Source organism: Dipodomys spectabilis, unplaced genomic scaffold (genome assembly GCF_019054845.1).
Source record: "Dipodomys spectabilis isolate Male_0828 unplaced genomic scaffold, ASM1905484v1 ptg000039l, whole genome shotgun sequence".
NCBI classification, from domain to species: Eukaryota; Metazoa; Chordata; class Mammalia; order Rodentia; family Heteromyidae; genus Dipodomys; species Dipodomys spectabilis.
In genome coordinates this window covers 8095634-8114347 of record NW_024870716.1, presented here as the reverse complement: position 1 = coordinate 8114347, position 18714 = coordinate 8095634, and the positions used below count along the sequence as shown (strand labels likewise).

At 39.5% G+C, this 18714-nt stretch overlaps 1 protein-coding gene across 4 annotated transcripts in view; it reads left to right on the top strand.

Annotated features, from left to right (window-relative positions):
* Lrrk2 (leucine rich repeat kinase 2) overlaps window positions 1-18714 on the top strand; it is a 126652-nt gene that overhangs the window by 89928 nt on the left and 18010 nt on the right. For all 4 annotated transcript variants that reach the window (XM_042677546.1, XM_042677545.1, XM_042677544.1 and 1 more), the window contains 4 exons: window positions 4529-4719; window positions 9369-9529; window positions 17362-17532; window positions 18448-18548. In XM_042677546.1, the coding sequence (XP_042533480.1) occupies window positions 4529-4719; window positions 9369-9529; window positions 17362-17532; window positions 18448-18548 (624 nt within the window). The remainder of the gene's footprint in view (window positions 1-4528; window positions 4720-9368; window positions 9530-17361; window positions 17533-18447; window positions 18549-18714) is intronic.

The following is an 18714-nucleotide window of genomic DNA, read 5'->3' as shown; positions in this document are numbered from 1 at the left end:
TTGAATGTGATGTAAATTTTTTGAGGACAACCCACAGTCTTTATTGACTTTGCAAGCTTTGTATTCAAAATGACAGCATGGACCAGCAGCTAGGCAGCATTCTCATGGAAAGCCTTACATAGGTACATTTTTGAGACCTATAAGCTGCCGTGTGTGTGTGTGTGTGTGTGTGTGTGTGTGTGTGTGTGTGTGTGTCTGTCTGTCTGTCTGTCTGTCTGTCTGTATGCTAGTTCTAGGGCTTGAACTCAGGGCTTGGATGCTGTCCCTGAGCTTTTTTACTCAAGGCTAGTATGCTTACCACTTGAGTCACAGCTCCATTTCTGGCTGCTTTGGTAGTTTAGTGGAGGTAAGAGTCTCACAGACTTTCCTGCCTGGTCTGGCTTTGAATTGTGATCCTAGATCTCAGCCTCTCAGCCTCCTGAGTTGCTAGGATTACAGGCCTGAGCCACTGGTGTCCAGGGGGCATGGTTTGTTTGCTTGCTCACTCCGCCTCTCCACCCCATGGTTCTTTCTCCACAATAACCAACTAGCAAGTTTTTGTCTTTAGGTCCCTTTTTCGGATGCACATTTATCTTTCTTGTTTTTTCTTCTGGTTCACAGTGATAATGACTTTTGTTCTTAGGAGCATGACTTCTGTGTATTTAAGAGCAAAAGGACAAATCTAATGGATGTTTGACATCACTAATTTGATTAGAGGTCAGAAATGTTAAGCTGAGCTGGCTGATGCCTGCAAGTCTAACTACTTAGAAAGCTGAGATCTGAGGATCCTGGTTCAGAGCTAGTGCAGGCAAGAGAGTCCAGGAGACTCTGATCTTCAATTAACCAATAAAAAAAACAGTAAGTAAAGTTATGGTTCAAGTAGTAGAGAGCCAGTCTTGAGTAAAAGAGCTAAGGGATTGCTCAGGCTCTAAGTTCAAGCCCCAGTACTGGCAAAAAAATAAATAAATAAAAAGGAGGGAAGAAGCGGGCACAGGTGGCTCATGTCTGTAATCCTAGCTATTCAGGAGGCTGAGATCTGAGGATTAGAGTTCAAAGCCAACCCTGGCAGGAAAAGTCCATGAGACTCTTATCTCCAATTAACCACCAGAAAGCCGGAAGTGGTGCTATGGCTTAAGTGGTAGAGCACTAGCCTTGATTTGAAGAGCTGAGGGACAGCACTCAGGCCCAGAGTTCAAGCTCCATGACCAACAACAGCAAAAAAAAAAAAAAAAAAAGGAGGGAGGAATAGACAACCTTCAGTAGTCATTACTCCCTTCTATGTGTGGAACTTTATTTATTGCCCTTTTCCTTAGTCTTTGCTGACCATAGGACTGAGGAGAGCCAGGACGAGGAGGAGATAAAACTAAATCTGAATTCTGCCGTCTTTTTTTCAAAACTCAACTATATTTTATACTCTGTTTATCTTTTTTGTTGTTGTTGATTGTGGGGCTTGAACTCTGGGCCTGAGCGTTGTCCCTCAGCTCTTCAGCTCAAGGTGAGTGCTCTACCACTTGAGCCACAGTGCCACTTCCAGTTTTCTGGTGGTTTATTGGAGATAAGAGTCTCAAGGACTTTCTTGCCAGGTTTGGCTTTGAACTGTGATTCTCAGATCTCAGCCTCCTGAGTAGTTAGGATTACAGGTGTGAACCACTGGCACCTGGCTGTTTATTCTTTTTGTTTTATCAAAAAAAATTTCTTGTGACCCAATCTTGAGAATCTTTGGAAACTTAAAAAATGTAGTTATAATATTTTAGTCTGAATAATGAAAAAAATCATATGTGCATAAAGTATGCAGTGGTGTTTTTGATGAATAATAACAAAAGTCATGCTTCAGTTGTAGAAATAAAATGAAACATGGAGGCAAGTCTGTGAGCCAAATCTTCAATAATTTCTTTCCAACCATAGGTAATTTGTAATATAAATCGATTTTTTTAGCCTTACTCATCAGCCTTTAATATATATTTCAGATTTTGTAAGGGTGTGGCTTGGAGCTGATGAAGAGCAAACACTTAAGAATCTATGCAAGGCTGATTAGTGTATAAGTTGTAAAGCACTCCAAGGAAATGGTAGAAGAAACAGGAAAAATAGGGTTTGCATAATGTGCTGCTTCTTTAAGACATGGAGAAGAGAAAAGAAAGGGAGCCAGGTGCCTGGTGGTGGCTCATGCCTGGAATTTTAGCCACTCAGGAGGCTGAAGTCAGGTGAATCAAGGCTCAAAGCCAGCCAGGGCAGTACAGTCTGCAAAACTCTTATTTCCAAAATAACCAGAAAAAGTCCAGGCCGGTGGTATGCTAAGGTGCTAGAGTACCAGCTGTAAGCAGGCAAGTTGAGCAAATGCCAAGGCCTTGGGTTCAAACCATAGTAGTCATGAATTGGAGAAGATCTGATATATACTCTTATACCCTTCTCTTAACCATCAATGAGTAGCTTTTCCAGTGTGGAAACTGGGTTAGGCTTTTGACTGGCCTACAGTAGTACAGAGTGCTAGCTGGACCTGGTTTCATAAGGTTTAACCAACTGAGCTAATTAGGGGGTGGTGGGATTTTATCTATTATGCAAATATGATTACAGTCTGAAGCTTTATTCTTGGAAAAATCTCACCCTAGGGTAGTCAATTTTTCTTCTTCAGCTTGCAAAATTCTCCTGGTAAATGCAGCTGGCACAGCTGCTTCTCATCTCCGAAGCTGGTGGTTAGGAAGCAGAGTTTCTTCTGCATGGTGACAGCTCCAAAACATCAGATCAGGGGTAAATTCCAGCGGAATTACAGTTTCAGAATAAGGGAGAGTGGAGAAGAGAATCAAGTTTTTATGAAATTAAAAAACTGTCACCATAAAAGAAAGTGTAATCTCCTATAATGGGGCCTAGACAATCTACCCTTTCTAGAAAAGGGTCAATTTCCACTAAATTATCACTTCTGGGTAAAGGGGAATATACAGAATATAGTGAGTTTGGAATTCAAACATAACGATGTCATGAAGAAGTGTATAGTGTCACATGATGGCATCTAGAGAAGGAGTTTCAAAAAATAATGTTTTGATTATCTTTAAGCAGTTCTACAAAGGAATTGCCATTCAACAAAGCAGATTGTGAACACAAGCATCTTGATCCATGTCATCGCTTTCATCATTCTCCCCCATCCTGCCAACCCCAACCCTTCCCTCAATTTTCTTAATTTTGTAGGCTATGCATTGAATTTTATGACTGCATTCTCCTCCCTTCCTCTCTTCATTTGTCTACCTCCCCCTCCCCTTGATCCTACTTTCCCACTTTCAGGTACTCAATTCCTGGTGTTTATTTGGTTGGACTATGAGTTAGCCTTTCTGAGGAATTACATCATTTGAGTTCTCCTCTGAACCTATCATATTTCAGTTAATACATTTGCATACATTTGGACACAACCCCGAAGTGTTTACTTATCTATTTACAAATTAATTCTAGTTTCTACATATCAGGGAAAAATGTGAATTCTTTGTCTTTCTGGGCTTAAGGTACTTCACTTAGCATGGGTTTTTGTTTCCAGGTCTAGAGAAGGAATTTTAGGCTGGAGAGCAGCTCTATTTAAGTTGCAGTGGGGGCTCTGCTTCCTCTTGTAGCTCAGGATTACTTTAGCCATATTTATGGCTCCATCTTAGCATCTGAGCCTCTAAACTATGATCTGAGTGGCAAGAAGCCTTCAGCCATGTGAAGGGGTCAACCAGAGCAATTAACTTGAGGCTGGATGGAGTTGGCCATGTGTTGGGGATTGAGTACAGGTTGAGAATGGAAGGCCAAAGCAGCTGAGATGTGGGAACTATCTTGGAACCAGTTCATGGAGTTCTGTTGGATTTTCATCTATGATTAGGGGGAACACATACCCCATTTTCTTCTGGATCTAGGCAGTATCCTCAGTAAGCTTTGGCAGTGATAGGGTTTATTCTACACATCAGTTGGGATTGATTAATATTGGTTGATTAATATTGGTTGATTAATATTGGCTGAGTTAAGATAGATTCTCTAACTAGAACTTAGTAGATAAAGTTGAAAGGACCTGTTTGCATACCCACCTGAGCATAACATTCCTGAATTTAGTGCTCTGGTAAAAGCAGAGGAAAAGGAAACACAAAACAGAACTTAAAAATGCAATCATTATCCAGGTGCTTGTGGCTCTTTTCTGTAATCCTACTCAGGAGGCTGAAATCTAAGGATTGCAGTTCACAACCAGCCTGGACAGAAAGTCCTTGAGATTCTTATCTCCCATTTAATCACCAAAAAGTCCAAAGTGGAGCTGTGACTCAAGTGGTAGAGCACTAATCTTGAGTGAAAAAACTAAGGGACAGCATCCAGGCTCTGCGTTTGAGTCCCAATACCAGAACACAAAAATAAAATGCGATGATCATTTCAAAACAAGCGGCATATTATTGAAAATGGTGAGAAGACACAGGAAGTGCGCGTTAATCCAATCAGCCAGAGAACTCCACAGTCTCAGCGTCCATATACCTGAGAGAAGGGAGGAAGAAACAGCTAAGAGCCGCCGCTGTGGTGACAACTCTTTGGTTTTGGACTTTTGCAGGAGCTGGTGGTGCTTTGCCACCTTCATCACCCCAGCTTAATATCTTTGCTGGCGGCTGGGATTCGTCCTCGAATGTTGGTGATGGAGTTGGCCTCCAGGGGCTCCTTAGATCGCCTGCTTCAGCAGGACAAAGCCAGCCTCACCCGAACTCTCCAGCACAGGATCGCCCTTCATGTGGCTGATGGCTTGAGGTAACGTGGTCTTGATGTTTGCAATGGCAACCTTACTCTCACGTGCTGAGAACACTGTTGATATTGAATCCTATTCAGAGTTTGTTGTAAATCACATCAGTAAAAACTATTTCCTCCATCAACGTGTGTAATTTAATAAATAATAGTAAGAAGACAAACCAGGCACTGATGGCTCACACCTAGCTAACTTAGGAGGTTGAGAAATGAAGATCTTGGTTCAAATCCAGCCTGAGTAGACAAATCTGAGTGACTCTTACCTCCAATTAACCAGCAAAAAGTTAAAAGTGGAGGCATTATTCAACTTGTAGAGTACCAGCCTTGAGCAAAAAAAGTGAGAGTACAAAGCCCTGTATTCAATTGTCAGAACTTCACACACACATACACACACGCACACACACACACACACACACACACACACACACACACTGCCTGTACTTCACACAGCCAGAGTGATTTTTCTAACCTCGAATGGAATTAGGTCTTTTTCCTATCCTTAACCCTTCACATCCTGTTACAGTGGTCACTATGTATATCCAGGTTCCTGAATATTCCAGAGGCTTTATACTTGGACCTCAGCCAGGAATGTATGGATCCCAGGTATCCACCCATCTCAATTTTCTTTCAGGTCTCTGATTATGTCTCTGATGACCTATGTCTCTCTAGCATGTGACTTTTGGTCTATGTGTGTGCATGCATACAGGCACATGCATGCGCCAATACTGGGGCTTAAACTCAGGACCTAGAGCTTAGCTTATTCACTCAATGCTGGTGCTCTACCATTTGAGTTCTAGCCTAACTTCTGACTGTTCGGTGGTTAATTGGACATTAGAGTCTCCGAGATTTTTCTGCTGGGGCTAGCTTCAAACCATGCTCCTCAGGTCTTTGCCTTCTGTATAGCTAAGATTACAGGCCTGAGTCACCTGGCCAGTTACTAAGTGCCATGCTAACCAGAACTTTATATTACCTATCACTTCAGCACCTGGGATAATGGTCTTCACAGAATAGGTGTGGGCAGGGAGGCAGAGGAGGTGAAGAGAAAGGAAGGAAAACAGAGCCTGGCACATGGGATCCATAGAGTGGAAGTGATTTACTCCTCTGCAAGGCTGTGAATAGGCCTTTCCTGCAGTATCTAGAATGTACATGGAATGAATGATAAGAAAAACAGAGACCCTATGATCCGGCAGTTTTACTTCTGGGCATTTACCCAAATGACCACAAACAAGGCCATAGTAAAGCTATATTCGTTGCCACATTATTTACCATAGCTAAGATATGGAACTAACCCAGATGCCCCTCAGTAGATGAATGGATCAAGAAAATGTGAGATACACACACACACACACACACACACACACGAATGCTATGTTTCCATCAGAAAGAAAGACACTGCCTCCCCCCCCCCCCCACATGAATGTTATGCTTCCATCAGAAAGACACTGCCCCATTTGTAAGGAAAAATCATACTAAGTGAAGTAGGCCAGACCCAAAGAAACACAGGTCTCATGGTTTTCCTTATTTGTAATAATTAGTATACATCAAGGATACTCTTAGCAGATGAACAGAATAGCTCAATAGTTAGGTACATATGGCCATATAAGATGATGCTAAGTGAAATGAACTCCAGACAGACACAGTTTTTCTTTGTTGTTGTTTTTAACGTACTACGTGATTTCTTTTTTTCTTTTGTGTTTTTCCCACTGATGGTTTATCCCCTGTTGTCACTGTATTTGATTTTGGTACCCTGGGTACTGTATATATGTTTATCTAAATCAGGGAAGGAAAGGGGAACAAGAAAATGGTGAGACAAAGGACAAAGGGGAACCAATGCAACAGTGAGACTCACAAGACAATATGTTGGAAATGATCTGTACAAATTCGGGGGGCTGGGAGGGAGGGAAAGTGGGAGAAAACTGAGGGAGAGGGTGACAAATTGGACAAGAAATGTATTCACTACCTTACTTATGTAACTGTACCCCCTCTGTACATGACCTTGACAATAAAATTAAAATAATAAAAAAGAAAAACATAGACCCCCCCTCACAACCAAAGCCAAATCCAGAGGATATAGTTATTAGTAAGTTCTAGAGATTCTAATTGATTCATTGATTTAAATGAGTAGATTTCTCCTGGAAGGGTCTGGAAACTACCCAAAACAAATTAAGTGATCAGGATGTAAGGACTTAAGGCGACATACCTATTTTTGAACACGAGGGGGAGCTTGTGGTCAGGCTCCTCTGTGTCACATCTAGCTCACTTTATTTGACAGACTGCAGGTCTTAGTTTTTTCCTAATTCTTCCATATAATACTGAGTGCTCAGTGATGAAATGAATACTTGATGTACTTCTTTTAGAAAACAGTTTTAAAAATAACTTCATCCCTGAAACAATTTAATTCTAGTTCTCGGAAACCTGACGATTATTTTATTTTATTGTGCCTGTATTGAGGCTTGAATTCAGAGCCTGAGCATTGTCTATGAGCTATTTTGCTCAAGTAGCTAGGATTTCAAGCGTGAGCCACTGGTGACTAGCTACATGTGGTTTTGCATCTGCTCTGCATAGAACTTAGTATTAGGTACTGAAGAGAGGTTTGCTTGAGGTTGAAAACTCAGTCTGGAGAGAGAATCAGCTCTTCTGTCTACCTCTGTGCTGTTCTCTTCCTGCTTCCCTAACTCCTCATATTTCAGTGAAATACTGAGCACATGGCTCTTCTAGACTGTGACCTTCAAGAGCAGAGACACAAAGGTAGCAGTGCACCCCTTGGGGACTGGTAATAACACATTAAAGGAATGAACCGTTTTATTTTTAGAGCAATTCTAATTTGGATAAGGAAGTTGACTTTCAATTATGAAGAACTATTAATAGCTGTTAAAGCTGGGCACTGGTTTCATCCTGGCTATTCAAGAGTCTGAGCTCTGCTGATCATAGTTCAAAGCCAGCCTGGAAAGGAAAGTCCATGAGACACTTGTGTCCAGTTAATCAGCAAAATGCCAGAAGTAGAGTTGTGGCTCAAGTGGTAGAGTGCCAGTTTTGAGTAAAAAAACTAAAGGACAGTACCCAGTCCCTGAATTTAACCCCACATATTGGCAAAAAGAAACGGCTATTTAAAATGGGCTTTTTAAAGATTAAATTCTATAGTTGAACAATATAACTAACCCTCCTTAAAGAATCTCTGTCTCCCTGCATTATTTCAAATTAAACTTAACTACAGTTTTTTTGTCAGTCTTTTGGAAGTATTCTGAAGGAGACTGTTCTATAAATACCCTGAGAGACGCATGCAGAAGGAAGGATTTGGACGCTGTTCAATGATACATGCATTGGCTTTAACTCTTTTATTCTTAATCTCTCAGCTTTTCTCTTCAGTTAGGTAAGAGTAGCTAATGGCTTTTCAGTAAAGCCTTTGGTAAATGTTTCTCTCAAGCTCATTACTTACTGTGAAGGTCAACTTTATTACCACATTTATTTTATTAGCCAAAAATATGTATATTGGAACGAATAGACCCAATGTCAACTATGTATACCAGAACAAATAGACCTAACTACATCCTGGAGAAAGACACTTCTGTATTGGGTGATGTGATGAAATGCTGCAAGTTCTCTGGGCCTTTCTGCAGTGGAAAGTTCTGGGTATCACGGCCTCTGGTCTGAGTCCTTACAGCAGTGAGTGGAACTATGTGTACTATGGAGTAAATTTACTAGGGAGTAAATATGTATGGCTATCATCTACACTCAGACATCATCCCACAAACAAAGGATGGAAATTTTCTTTTAAGGTAGATCACAAATATAGCTGTATATTGACACCAATCTTTTAGACCCCAGGTACAAAGTTCTGGAGTCCCAAGTTAGGCTAAGCTACTCACTCTCGTCTACCAAACAAAGAGATGTGGTGAAGGGCAGAGAAAGATTTATTACTTGGCAACCAGGGGAAAATATCACTTTAGTGCATTTTCAACCATCTTCAGATTTATAGACCCCAGTTTCAGGTTAAATAGGGAGAAATGGGGCAGCAGGTGAGAAAGGTATGCACAGATGTCATCACTTTATTGATGAAAGAGTAAAAGAGCAAGGTGATCTCCCAGGTTTTTAGCTGATTCCTTGTGGTGTTGGTTTGGGGCTTGCACCCGAGGCCTGGACTCTATCCCTGAGTTCTTTTGCTCAAGGCTAGCACTCTACCACTGCTCAAGGCTTACACTCTACCACCTTGAGCCGCAGCACCACTTCTGATTTTCTGGTGGTTAATTGGAGATAAGAGTTTCATGGGGTTTCCTGCCTGGGCTGGCTTTGAACTGCAATCCTCAGCCCTCAGCCTCCTAAGTAGCTAGGATTATAGGCATGAGCCACTGATGCCCAGCTCTAGTTATTTTTAAGTAAATCCAAACTAAGCCAGGTGCTGGTGGCTCACACCTATAATAATCCTACCTGGAGTGGTTATATCCTAAAGCTTCAACAACTCACACATGAAGCCCTATCCATTTTTTTTTCAAAGCATAATTGGGCTTTGCAGTGTTTGAACTGGATGTTTTGACCCCCTTGCGCAGTATTTCTCAATGTACAAGATCAAAGTACCTAATTATTTGTTGTTTTGTAAAAAGAACATCATATTACAATTGACTTACATACTAATAAGTTTTCCTGTGCATCTTCTGTAGATACCTGCACTCGGCCATGATTATATACCGAGACTTGAAGCCCCATAATGTGCTGCTTTTTACCCTGTATCCCAATGCGGCCATCATTGCAAAGATTGCTGACTATGGGATCGCTCAGTACTGCTGCAGAATGGGAATAAAGACATCAGAGGGAACACCAGGTAGGAGAGACATTTCCTTGCAGCTTCTCTCTTCAACCAGTGTCTTCAGATGTGACTTACATTGTGAAGAGATATTTATTGTTTTAGTAATGGTGACCAACACATTGAGTTCTTTTGTGTACGTACCAGTACTGGGGCTTGAACTAAGGGCCTAGGCACTGTCCTTTCACTCAAGGCTGGTACTACCATTTGAGCCATACCTTCACTTCCAGCTTTCTGGTAGTTAACTGAAGATTAAGAATCTCATGGACTTTCCTGTTTAGTCTGACTTTGAACTAAGAGCTTCAGATTTCAGCCTCCAGAGTAGCTAGAGTTACAGGTGTGTGCTACCTGTACCTGGCTAGTAAGAAACAGTCTGACTAGTAAGAAACAGTCACACAGCCAGTGTTCTCTATGTTTTCAGATTTCAGTTTGAGCTGAGAATAGAAATCAAGATTGACATCTGAGGGGTACAGGAATGGAGGGAGGAAAAGTGAGCCAATGCAATCGCAGTATTCAATATACACTATGTGAAAAATGACTTACACAACTTATGGGCGGGGATGGGATGGGAAAATGGGGAAAAGCAAAGGAAGGGGTAACATTGTCCAAGAAGCATTATACTCATTAGCTAAATTATGGAACCATAACCTCTTTGTTCAGCTCCTTTAATATAATAATAAAAATACAATAAAAGCAATACCCCCCCCCCGAGACACAGTAGCTAAAAACAACAAAACCCCAAATAAATGAACAAATTAAAAAAAAGTTGTCATCCATCTATTTGTACCTCTAAGGAAGCTAAACATTTATTTGTAAATAAAGTTACAGTGGCTTTATGTCATCTTCATGTTACAATTCTATGTGTAAGATGGAAGAAAATATACTAGAGAATATCTCACTGTATAAAACAATTCTGATTTATTCTCTTCGCTGCCAACTTATATGGCTACATAAGCAAATGGCCCCAGGTACCCCAGATTCCAGTGTCTGCTTTTATTTTTGCTCCAAATACATATTTTCCCTTTTGTCTTTTTTTTTTTTTTTTGGGTCCGGTCGTGGGGCCTGAACTCTGGGCCTGGGCGCTGTCCCTCAGCTCTTCAGCTCAAGGCTAGCGCTCTACCACTTGAGCCACAGCACCACTTCCGGCTTTTTTCTTTTTGCTTATGTGGTGCTGAGGAATCGAACCCAGGGCATCTGGCATGCAAGGCAAGCGCTCTACCACTGAGCCACCTTCCCAGCCCTTTTGTCTTAAATCGATGTATCTTGGAAGCAGAACATTTCTCATAAACACTTTAGAATAAATCCTCTGGCTGGGAGTCTCTCTGGATTGTTTGATATGAACAAAAAATAATTACTATTTCTTGGACACTTTCTGTGTGCCAAGCTCCATACTGGGAGCATTAGAGACAAAATCTTTTCTCTCTCCATGCCATGTCTGAGAGTTGATTAGTATTTTCTCATTTGTAAAATGAAAACATGAAGTTTAGTAAGGTTATGGCTAACAATAACTGAATCTAAATGAAAACTGAATCCAGAAGTATTTCCTATAGTCTCTCCTGTAGGTCATATGTAACTCTGATATGTCCTTGAAGAGATTTTTAATTATCCAACTTAAGTACAAAAATATCAAAAGAAATAAGAGCTATCTTATAGGAACTACTACCATCTATAGAGATAAATTCCACAGGCCTCCTACACTTCCACCTAGGAAAAAGTGGACTCAAAGTTCTGATCTTCTCTTGAAGGCCTGCTCCCTACTATCAGGTGATGCTCAATTGGGCTGGACCACTCAGCTGGGTCTTGATATTTTATCCCCTGGCATTTCCCAGCCTAGAATCTGTGTTTACCAGGTGAACAATCTTCTGTCAGCTTAGGGGGACAGTAGATCTCTGTGGTTATGACCTGTGTGCTTCTAGATTAGAACTCTCTTTGTCCCCTCAGTGGGCCAGGACAGCTAGGAGCCAGCCTGTGTGCTTTTTGTGTTTGCTGGTCCTGGGGCTTGAACTCGGGGCCTCAGCCTGTTTCTTAACTAGTCAGAAGTTGAGCCAGGTGCAGGTGGCTCACACCTGTAATCCTCGGTGCTCAGGAGGCTGAAGTCTGGCTAGCACTCTACCACTTGAGCAACAGCTCCACTTCCAGCTTTTTTTTTGTCTGGTTAAATGGAGATGAGAGTGTCAGGAAGCCAGGTCCTGGTGGCTCATAGCTGTAATCCTAGCTACTCATGGGATCTAAGGATCACCATTCAAAGCCAGCTGGGGCAGGAAAGTCCGTGAGACTTATCTCCAATTAACCACCAGAAAACCAGAAGTGGCATGGTGGCTCAAAGTGGTAGAGCACTAGCTTTGATCAAAAAAGATAAGGGACAGGGCCTGAGTTAAAGCCCCATGACTGACAAAACAAAAATCAAGGACTTCCCTGTCTGGTGCTGGCTTCAAACCTGGATCTTCAGAGCTCAGCCTCCTGAGTGGATTATAAGTGTGAGCTACTAGCACCTGGCACATGGCCTTTTATTTTAGTATTTGACTCCCTGGGTTTAGACAAAACATATAAATATAAAATCTGATTCCTTGTCAAGTCAAAATTTGTTCCTGATTCCTTATAATCTCCAATATCAACTTTAAGTTGCACATATATAGAGATCAAGACAAATCTCTAATGTTCATTTCTTCCCAGGTTGCTTAAAACAGTGTGTATGTGTGTGTGTGTGTGTGTCTGTGTGTCTGTGTCTGTGTCTGTGTGTCTGTGTGTGTGTGTAGGGGAGAGTACTGAGGCTTAAACTCAAGGCCTAAGCACTGTTCTTAGCTTTTTTGCTCAAGGCTAGTGTTCTACTACTTGAGCCACACCTTCACTTCCCTAAGCTGGCACCAAACCTTGATACTCAGATCTCAGTCTCCTGAGTTGCTAGGATTACAGAACCCCTGAGGCCTAGCTCTATTATTGCTATCTTTATTCTTAAAACACTTTAGCGATCTCAGTCCTGTAATGTCGCAATTTTTAAAACAAACTACCTATCACTACTATAACAATGATCATCACCCAACTTTTTCTTCCTTAAAGCAATTCTTTCTGGGAAAACAGCCCCTTTTCATAGGACCTCTTGTCTTTGGGTCTTTTTCCTTTTACTGGATGTTCCTGTAATGGATGTTCCTTTTTTTTCCCTCAGTCTCCTATGGAAACTTCTACAGAGACAAAAGTCCATGTATTCATTAAACTCTTTTCTGTGCCCTTTACCCACCTCTTTGCTGTGGTGCCTTCTCTACTTTGCTAGGCAAGCCTGTGAGCTTGGGTAAACTAAGGTTGTCTCTGAGAGAGGACGGCGATGGTTACATGATCAAAGAGTCAGGCTGTGCTTCGTGAACCCTTTGCCTAGGTTGATTAGCTTACCCAATCCTCCTGACTTTCTGAGGTAGGTCTGAGGTTGACAATTCCTTGTCTGTGGACAGAGAACTAGAGAATGTTAGAGATTCCTACAGGGTGGTACAAGAAGCAAAACTAAGCAGCCTAAAAGCAAATCTCCCAGACCAGTACTACCACAGCCAGGGATCCAAAGGCAGAAACAATTCAGTTACTCCCCAGGGCCACTCTGTAGTAGGATGCCCTTCTATTGTCCAGGGGTAAATATGGATGGAGGAGTTCCACTTTAAGTGGCTTGGAGAGTTTCAACCTGAACTCAACAGGATGATTTCAACAGGAAATGCATTTGTAACAATGGATCCTCGTCATTCCAGTCCTGTGAGAGTTGTGTGGTTAACTCAAGTTGACTAGTAGTGTCAACTCTGTGGACATCTATACAAATGTAGCTATCTTTGGGTAAATATAGTGTTATCCTTGCCAGGCCCTGGTGCCTCAAGCCTGTAATTCTACTTACTCAGAAGGCTGAGATCTGAGGATTGTTGTTCAAAGTCAGGCAAGGCAGGAAAGTCCATGAAACTCATTTCCAATTAAGCAGTTAAAAACCAGAAGCAAAAGTGTGGCTCAGGTGGTAGTCTTGAGTGAAAAATCTGAAAGATAGCACTTGACTTGAGTTCAAGTCCCAGTGTCAGCATACACACATATAAAACTGTCATTTTTGAGCTAAACATTATCAATTGTTGCACTAGACTGTATTCATACTTCTTGGAAAGAACAAAAGAAATAAAACAGGTGTTTCTATACCAGTTTATATCTTCTCAAACTTAACTCGTAAATTTCTCATTCTCTTGACTTGTTTATCTTTCCATATTTATTTCTTGTTTGTTAAAATATAGGTGTCTCTGAAAAAAATTCTAAGATATTTCAATCTAAAACTTATTATTGGAAAAACTTTCCCAAATATTTTAACATTGTGATTGTTATGACATTTCTGCAAAGAAATGCTATCCTTCCTTTCTCTCCATTTATTCATGCATTTGACAATAATTTATTAAACAAAGTACTAAACAGACTCTATCACTTAATACTATGAGGTACTAATGAGCAAATTTCTAATAGAGTCATGAATAGGAACTTCAGTAAATGACTTTAAGAAATCATTTAAAGGGTATCATAATTTACGTATTTTCTGAATGTATGAATAACATTATCTTCCCACACTCTAAGCAAAATTCTGGAAGCAAGAAGCAAGAAGGTTAAAAGCATTTCCATATTGAAGTAAATAATTCTTTCTGTATATTTACCATCATCTTTCTTATTGCCTTCTGAATCAATGTGAAAAAAATCCAAACCTGGAGGGTAACTCCCATTTGTCATTGATGCCAGAGGGGTGAAAACTATTATAAATGGAGATGTGCAGTGGATGAGAATTTAGAAATTAGACTAATTGACCCCTTGAGTTTCTTCCTCTATGGCCCTATGATTTCAAATTCTAATAGCAAATTTATCAAGGAAAGAAAGACACTGAGTAGTTTAGTAGTCTTTGAATAGTACGTTGTATAATAGATACCCAATTAGTGTGCTGAATGAATAATAAATGATTGAAAGAGACTTAAATCAGCCTCTAAAATCCCTTTTTAAATTCTAAGAAGGTAAGCATAAAGACTGTTAATGAACTAGCTAATGGGCAGGTAGCTCATGGTTTTTAAGTACCCTTGACTCTGATAGTATCTCTGGTTTTAGGAAGACAACCAGAATAGTTCTGAAAGATATATACCATTGGTAAAAGAAAAAGTCTCCTCCATCTGTGGTTATGTGCCACAGATGATATGTTCTGGATAATAGTTATGAGCTGCTGTAGCAATAGAAATGACAGCCATTGAGATTTATTTGTATCATGTCACTGGCAGACCTGCTTGGGACTCTCTTTAGAATTCATTGGTTTAGGTTTTTGAGAAAGGTGTGATGGTTATATAGGTGAGTGAGTCAGCTTTCATTGCTGTGGCAAAATTTCTGAGAAAATCCATTTAGAAGGATGCAAGGTTTATTTTTGTTTCATGTTTTCAGAAATGTTCATCCATGGTCAACTGTTTCCATTGGTTTGCACTTGAAGTGAGGCAGAGTAGCGTGGTGGGAAGCATGTGGATGAAGAGGAGACTGCTCAGTTCCTAGCAGCCAGGCAGAGGGAGAGGGAGGAGGGGAGAGGGAGAGAAGATGTTCTAGGGAACATCTTCAGTGACTTTTACATCTAGGCCCTTCTGAACACTGCTATACATGATCCCTTGAGATACAAGCTGTACTCAAACCATAACAAAAGAAAAAAAGTGAGGGAAGGGGTAACAAGTTTGACAAGAAATGTACTATTACCTTACTGATGTAACTAACCCTTCTGTACAGCATCTTGACAATGAAAAAAAAAGAAAAAAAAAGTCCTGATTCAATGGAAATGCATAATATATTTAGGAATACAATACAGTATCAGTAGCTTAATATAATAAGTAATAGATAGCACTATTAAATGAATGTATTCCATATTATCTGTGTACACACACATATACACACACACATATCAGCCTATCATCTAGACCAATCTGTCTGTCTGTCTAGCTGCCTATCACCTCATCTATCCTATCTGTCCATCGATCATCTATTAATCTGTCTATCATCTATCTTCTATGTCTCAATCTTTATTTATCCACCTTCCAAGATTATATCTGTCTATCTGTCTCTTGAGTGGTGTTGGGATGTTAATAATTAGTACGATGGAAACTGTCATATTCAAATTTGTCATCTCCATCCTTTTGACATTTCTCCTCAACCAGGAGGACTGCCTGACTTCACCTTTGGCTGGTAGACTCTGGTTAAATAAACCTATGTCTCAGTTCAGTCATTTGTTCCTTATAGGCCATGAACTCATATACTGTTGAATTCTCCTAGCTACAAATTTAAATTACTAGAAGTATCAGATTTTTTTATTGTAAAACAAAACTTGTAAATACAAAAATTGAAATGTATAAATCATCATCACCTTTGGGTATATTTCTCTTTAGTATTCAACTATATAAGGTTCGTATCAACTTTTTCATTTGAAAAAATAAAGCATAGAGAAAACTGAAAAGAACAGAAAACAGCAATGTAGCCTATATACAGTACAGCTAGACTCATCAAGTATGAACTATTTGTTCTACTCTCTTCGAATATGAATATGGACCACCTTTGAAATTTAGCTACAATCATTGTGTTTTGACATAACTCAATATATCCACATGTATTTTCTTAAAATAAAGATTTTAGTTTGTGCAGTATTGGTGACATCACAGGAAAATTAACTCAGTTGATTTTTTTCTACAAATAATAACATTCTACGTGGAATTAAATCCTATATTTTCATTTTATTTATATTATAGCTTGACATCTGATAAATGATGTTTAATTTACTGCATCAAATATATTATTGAGTCATTTTTCTTTGATGTTTAGAGTTCTTTAGATTGTTAGCGATTGTTAACTTTATCAATAATGTTGAAATTATTCTTTTTTCTCCTGAGGAATTTAAATTATCTCTTGTTTTGAATTATCTCTTGTTTTGGATTATCTCTTATTTTATTTCCTTCTAAAAGAATATTAGGGCTATGCCTTAAAGAGTAGACTTTGATTTTTTTTTTTTGCTAATTAATTAATTAATATATTTTGTGGTGCTGGAAATTGGTGGTACAGTGCTAGGTACTCACCACCAAGCTCCTTCTATTAATTGTGGTTTTTGTTTTAATTTTTTTTTTGAGTGGAATGGAGCCCTAAATTCTGGACATAGCTAAGGCACTGGAATTTTAGTTGAGTTAGAGTTACTTGAAATGAGCTTTAGAAATCTCCATCCTTTTATGTTTTTAATGCCCTGCACTGGTAATAGTTATTATTTAGGAATAAGAAAATTGTGCCAGGTGTCAATGGCTCGCGCCTGTAATCCTAGCTGTACAGGAGACTGAGATCCGAGGATCACAGTTCAAAGCCAGCCTGTGCAAGAAAGTCTGTGAGACTTCTATTTCCAATTAAACATCAAAAAGTTGGAAATGGAACTGCAGCTCAAGTGGTAGAGCACTAGCCTTGAGCAAAAATGTTCAGGGACAGTACCTAGACTCTGAGTTCAAGCCCCAGGGCCAGCATAAAGAAAGACAAATAGGAAATTATGCACCATTTTTCCTGTAAAGTTTCATTTCTTTAATTATGAATTTGTACTCAATAATTTATCACTGGATGTTTATCCTTACTTCAGACTAAAGACTGAAAGACATTATTAACCTTAACGATTGACCTTGGCTTGAGATGTCCTCATGCAAAGTGATTAGCTGACTTGGGAAAGGTGTTTCCTTAGAGAGATGACAGGGTCTCCTCTTGAACTTATTTCCTGATTTCCTTCTATTATACAGATCCTGAGTATCTGTCTCCTTGGATGTACAGGCCTGGTCTTGTCCATACTGATCGCTGTATATGCTTCCTTTCAGGATTTCGAGCACCTGAAGTTGCTAGAGGAAATGTCATTTATAACCAGCAGGCTGATGTTTACTCCTTTGGCCTGTTACTCTATGACATTTTGACAGCTGGAGGTAGAATAGTAGAAGGTTTGAAGTTTCCAAATGAGTTTGATGAATTAGCCCTGCAAGGAAAATTACCTGGTAAGTTTTGTTTATCTGTGCATATATACAGGAATGGAAGCTTAATTTCTAATAATATTTATACATGAATATTCAAGAATTGGTAAATAAATATTTAATGAGTTAAAACCTCATTTGGAATAGTTGTCACATGCTTTCAGGAAATTGTAGGACTTTGCCCTATAGCACATGACCATTACTTTACTTGCCAATGTAGCATTTAAAATTTATTGTCTGCTTTCTTTCACATTTAAGAAGTACTTTTCAGTACTCCTCTCCTCCCTCTCCCTCTCTCTCCCTCCATTTCCCCTTCCCTCTCTGTCTTCCTCTCACTTCCCCTCTTGTTTTCCCTCTCCTTTTCATCTCTTTGTGCTCATCCTGAGGCTTGAACTCAGGGCCTTATGCTGTTGCTATCAGTTGGCATTACTTGCTCAAGCATGGAACTCTCACTCGAACCACACCTCCACCTATAGTTTTTTTGCTGGTTAACTGGAGGGAAGCATCGCATGGACTTTTCTGCTCAAACTGGCTTCAACTACAGTCCTCAGATCTCAGCTTCCCTAGTAGCTGGAATTACAGGTGTAAGCAACCAGTGCTGGACTCACCTGCTTCTTTTGAATATTTTTATAGAAGTATGAGTATTTTTTCAGCAAGAGTATTATATCTATTTTAATTGTAAAAATGGAATGGAATTCCTTTATTTTGCTGAGTTCATATTTATGTTTCTTTTATATATGACAAGTCATCTTTTTGTTGTCTCTAGTGGAGATAAAGTTATCAAAATCAATTTTGTGATAGGAACATTTACAATTAATATAAATTACAAGAGATCAAGGTTTTTTTTGTGTAGTATCTGGACTTCTAATATACCTTGAAAGGAAGTAAGATAACTTTTAATTTGTTTAGCATACTACCATGATGTTTTTAATATTTTAGATCCAGTCAAAGAATATGGGTGCACCCCATGGCCTATGGTTGAGAAGCTAATTAAAAAATGTTTGAAAGAAAACCCTCAGGAAAGGCCTACTTCTGCCCAGGTATTCTTTTTTTTGCCTAGGTATTCTTATGATCAATCTGTTAATATATTGTACAGAACATCCTATATTGTATATACATGTGGTATATATATATATATATATACATATATATATATATAAGTATTAGAATATATATTCTAATACATAAATAAACATATACCCACAC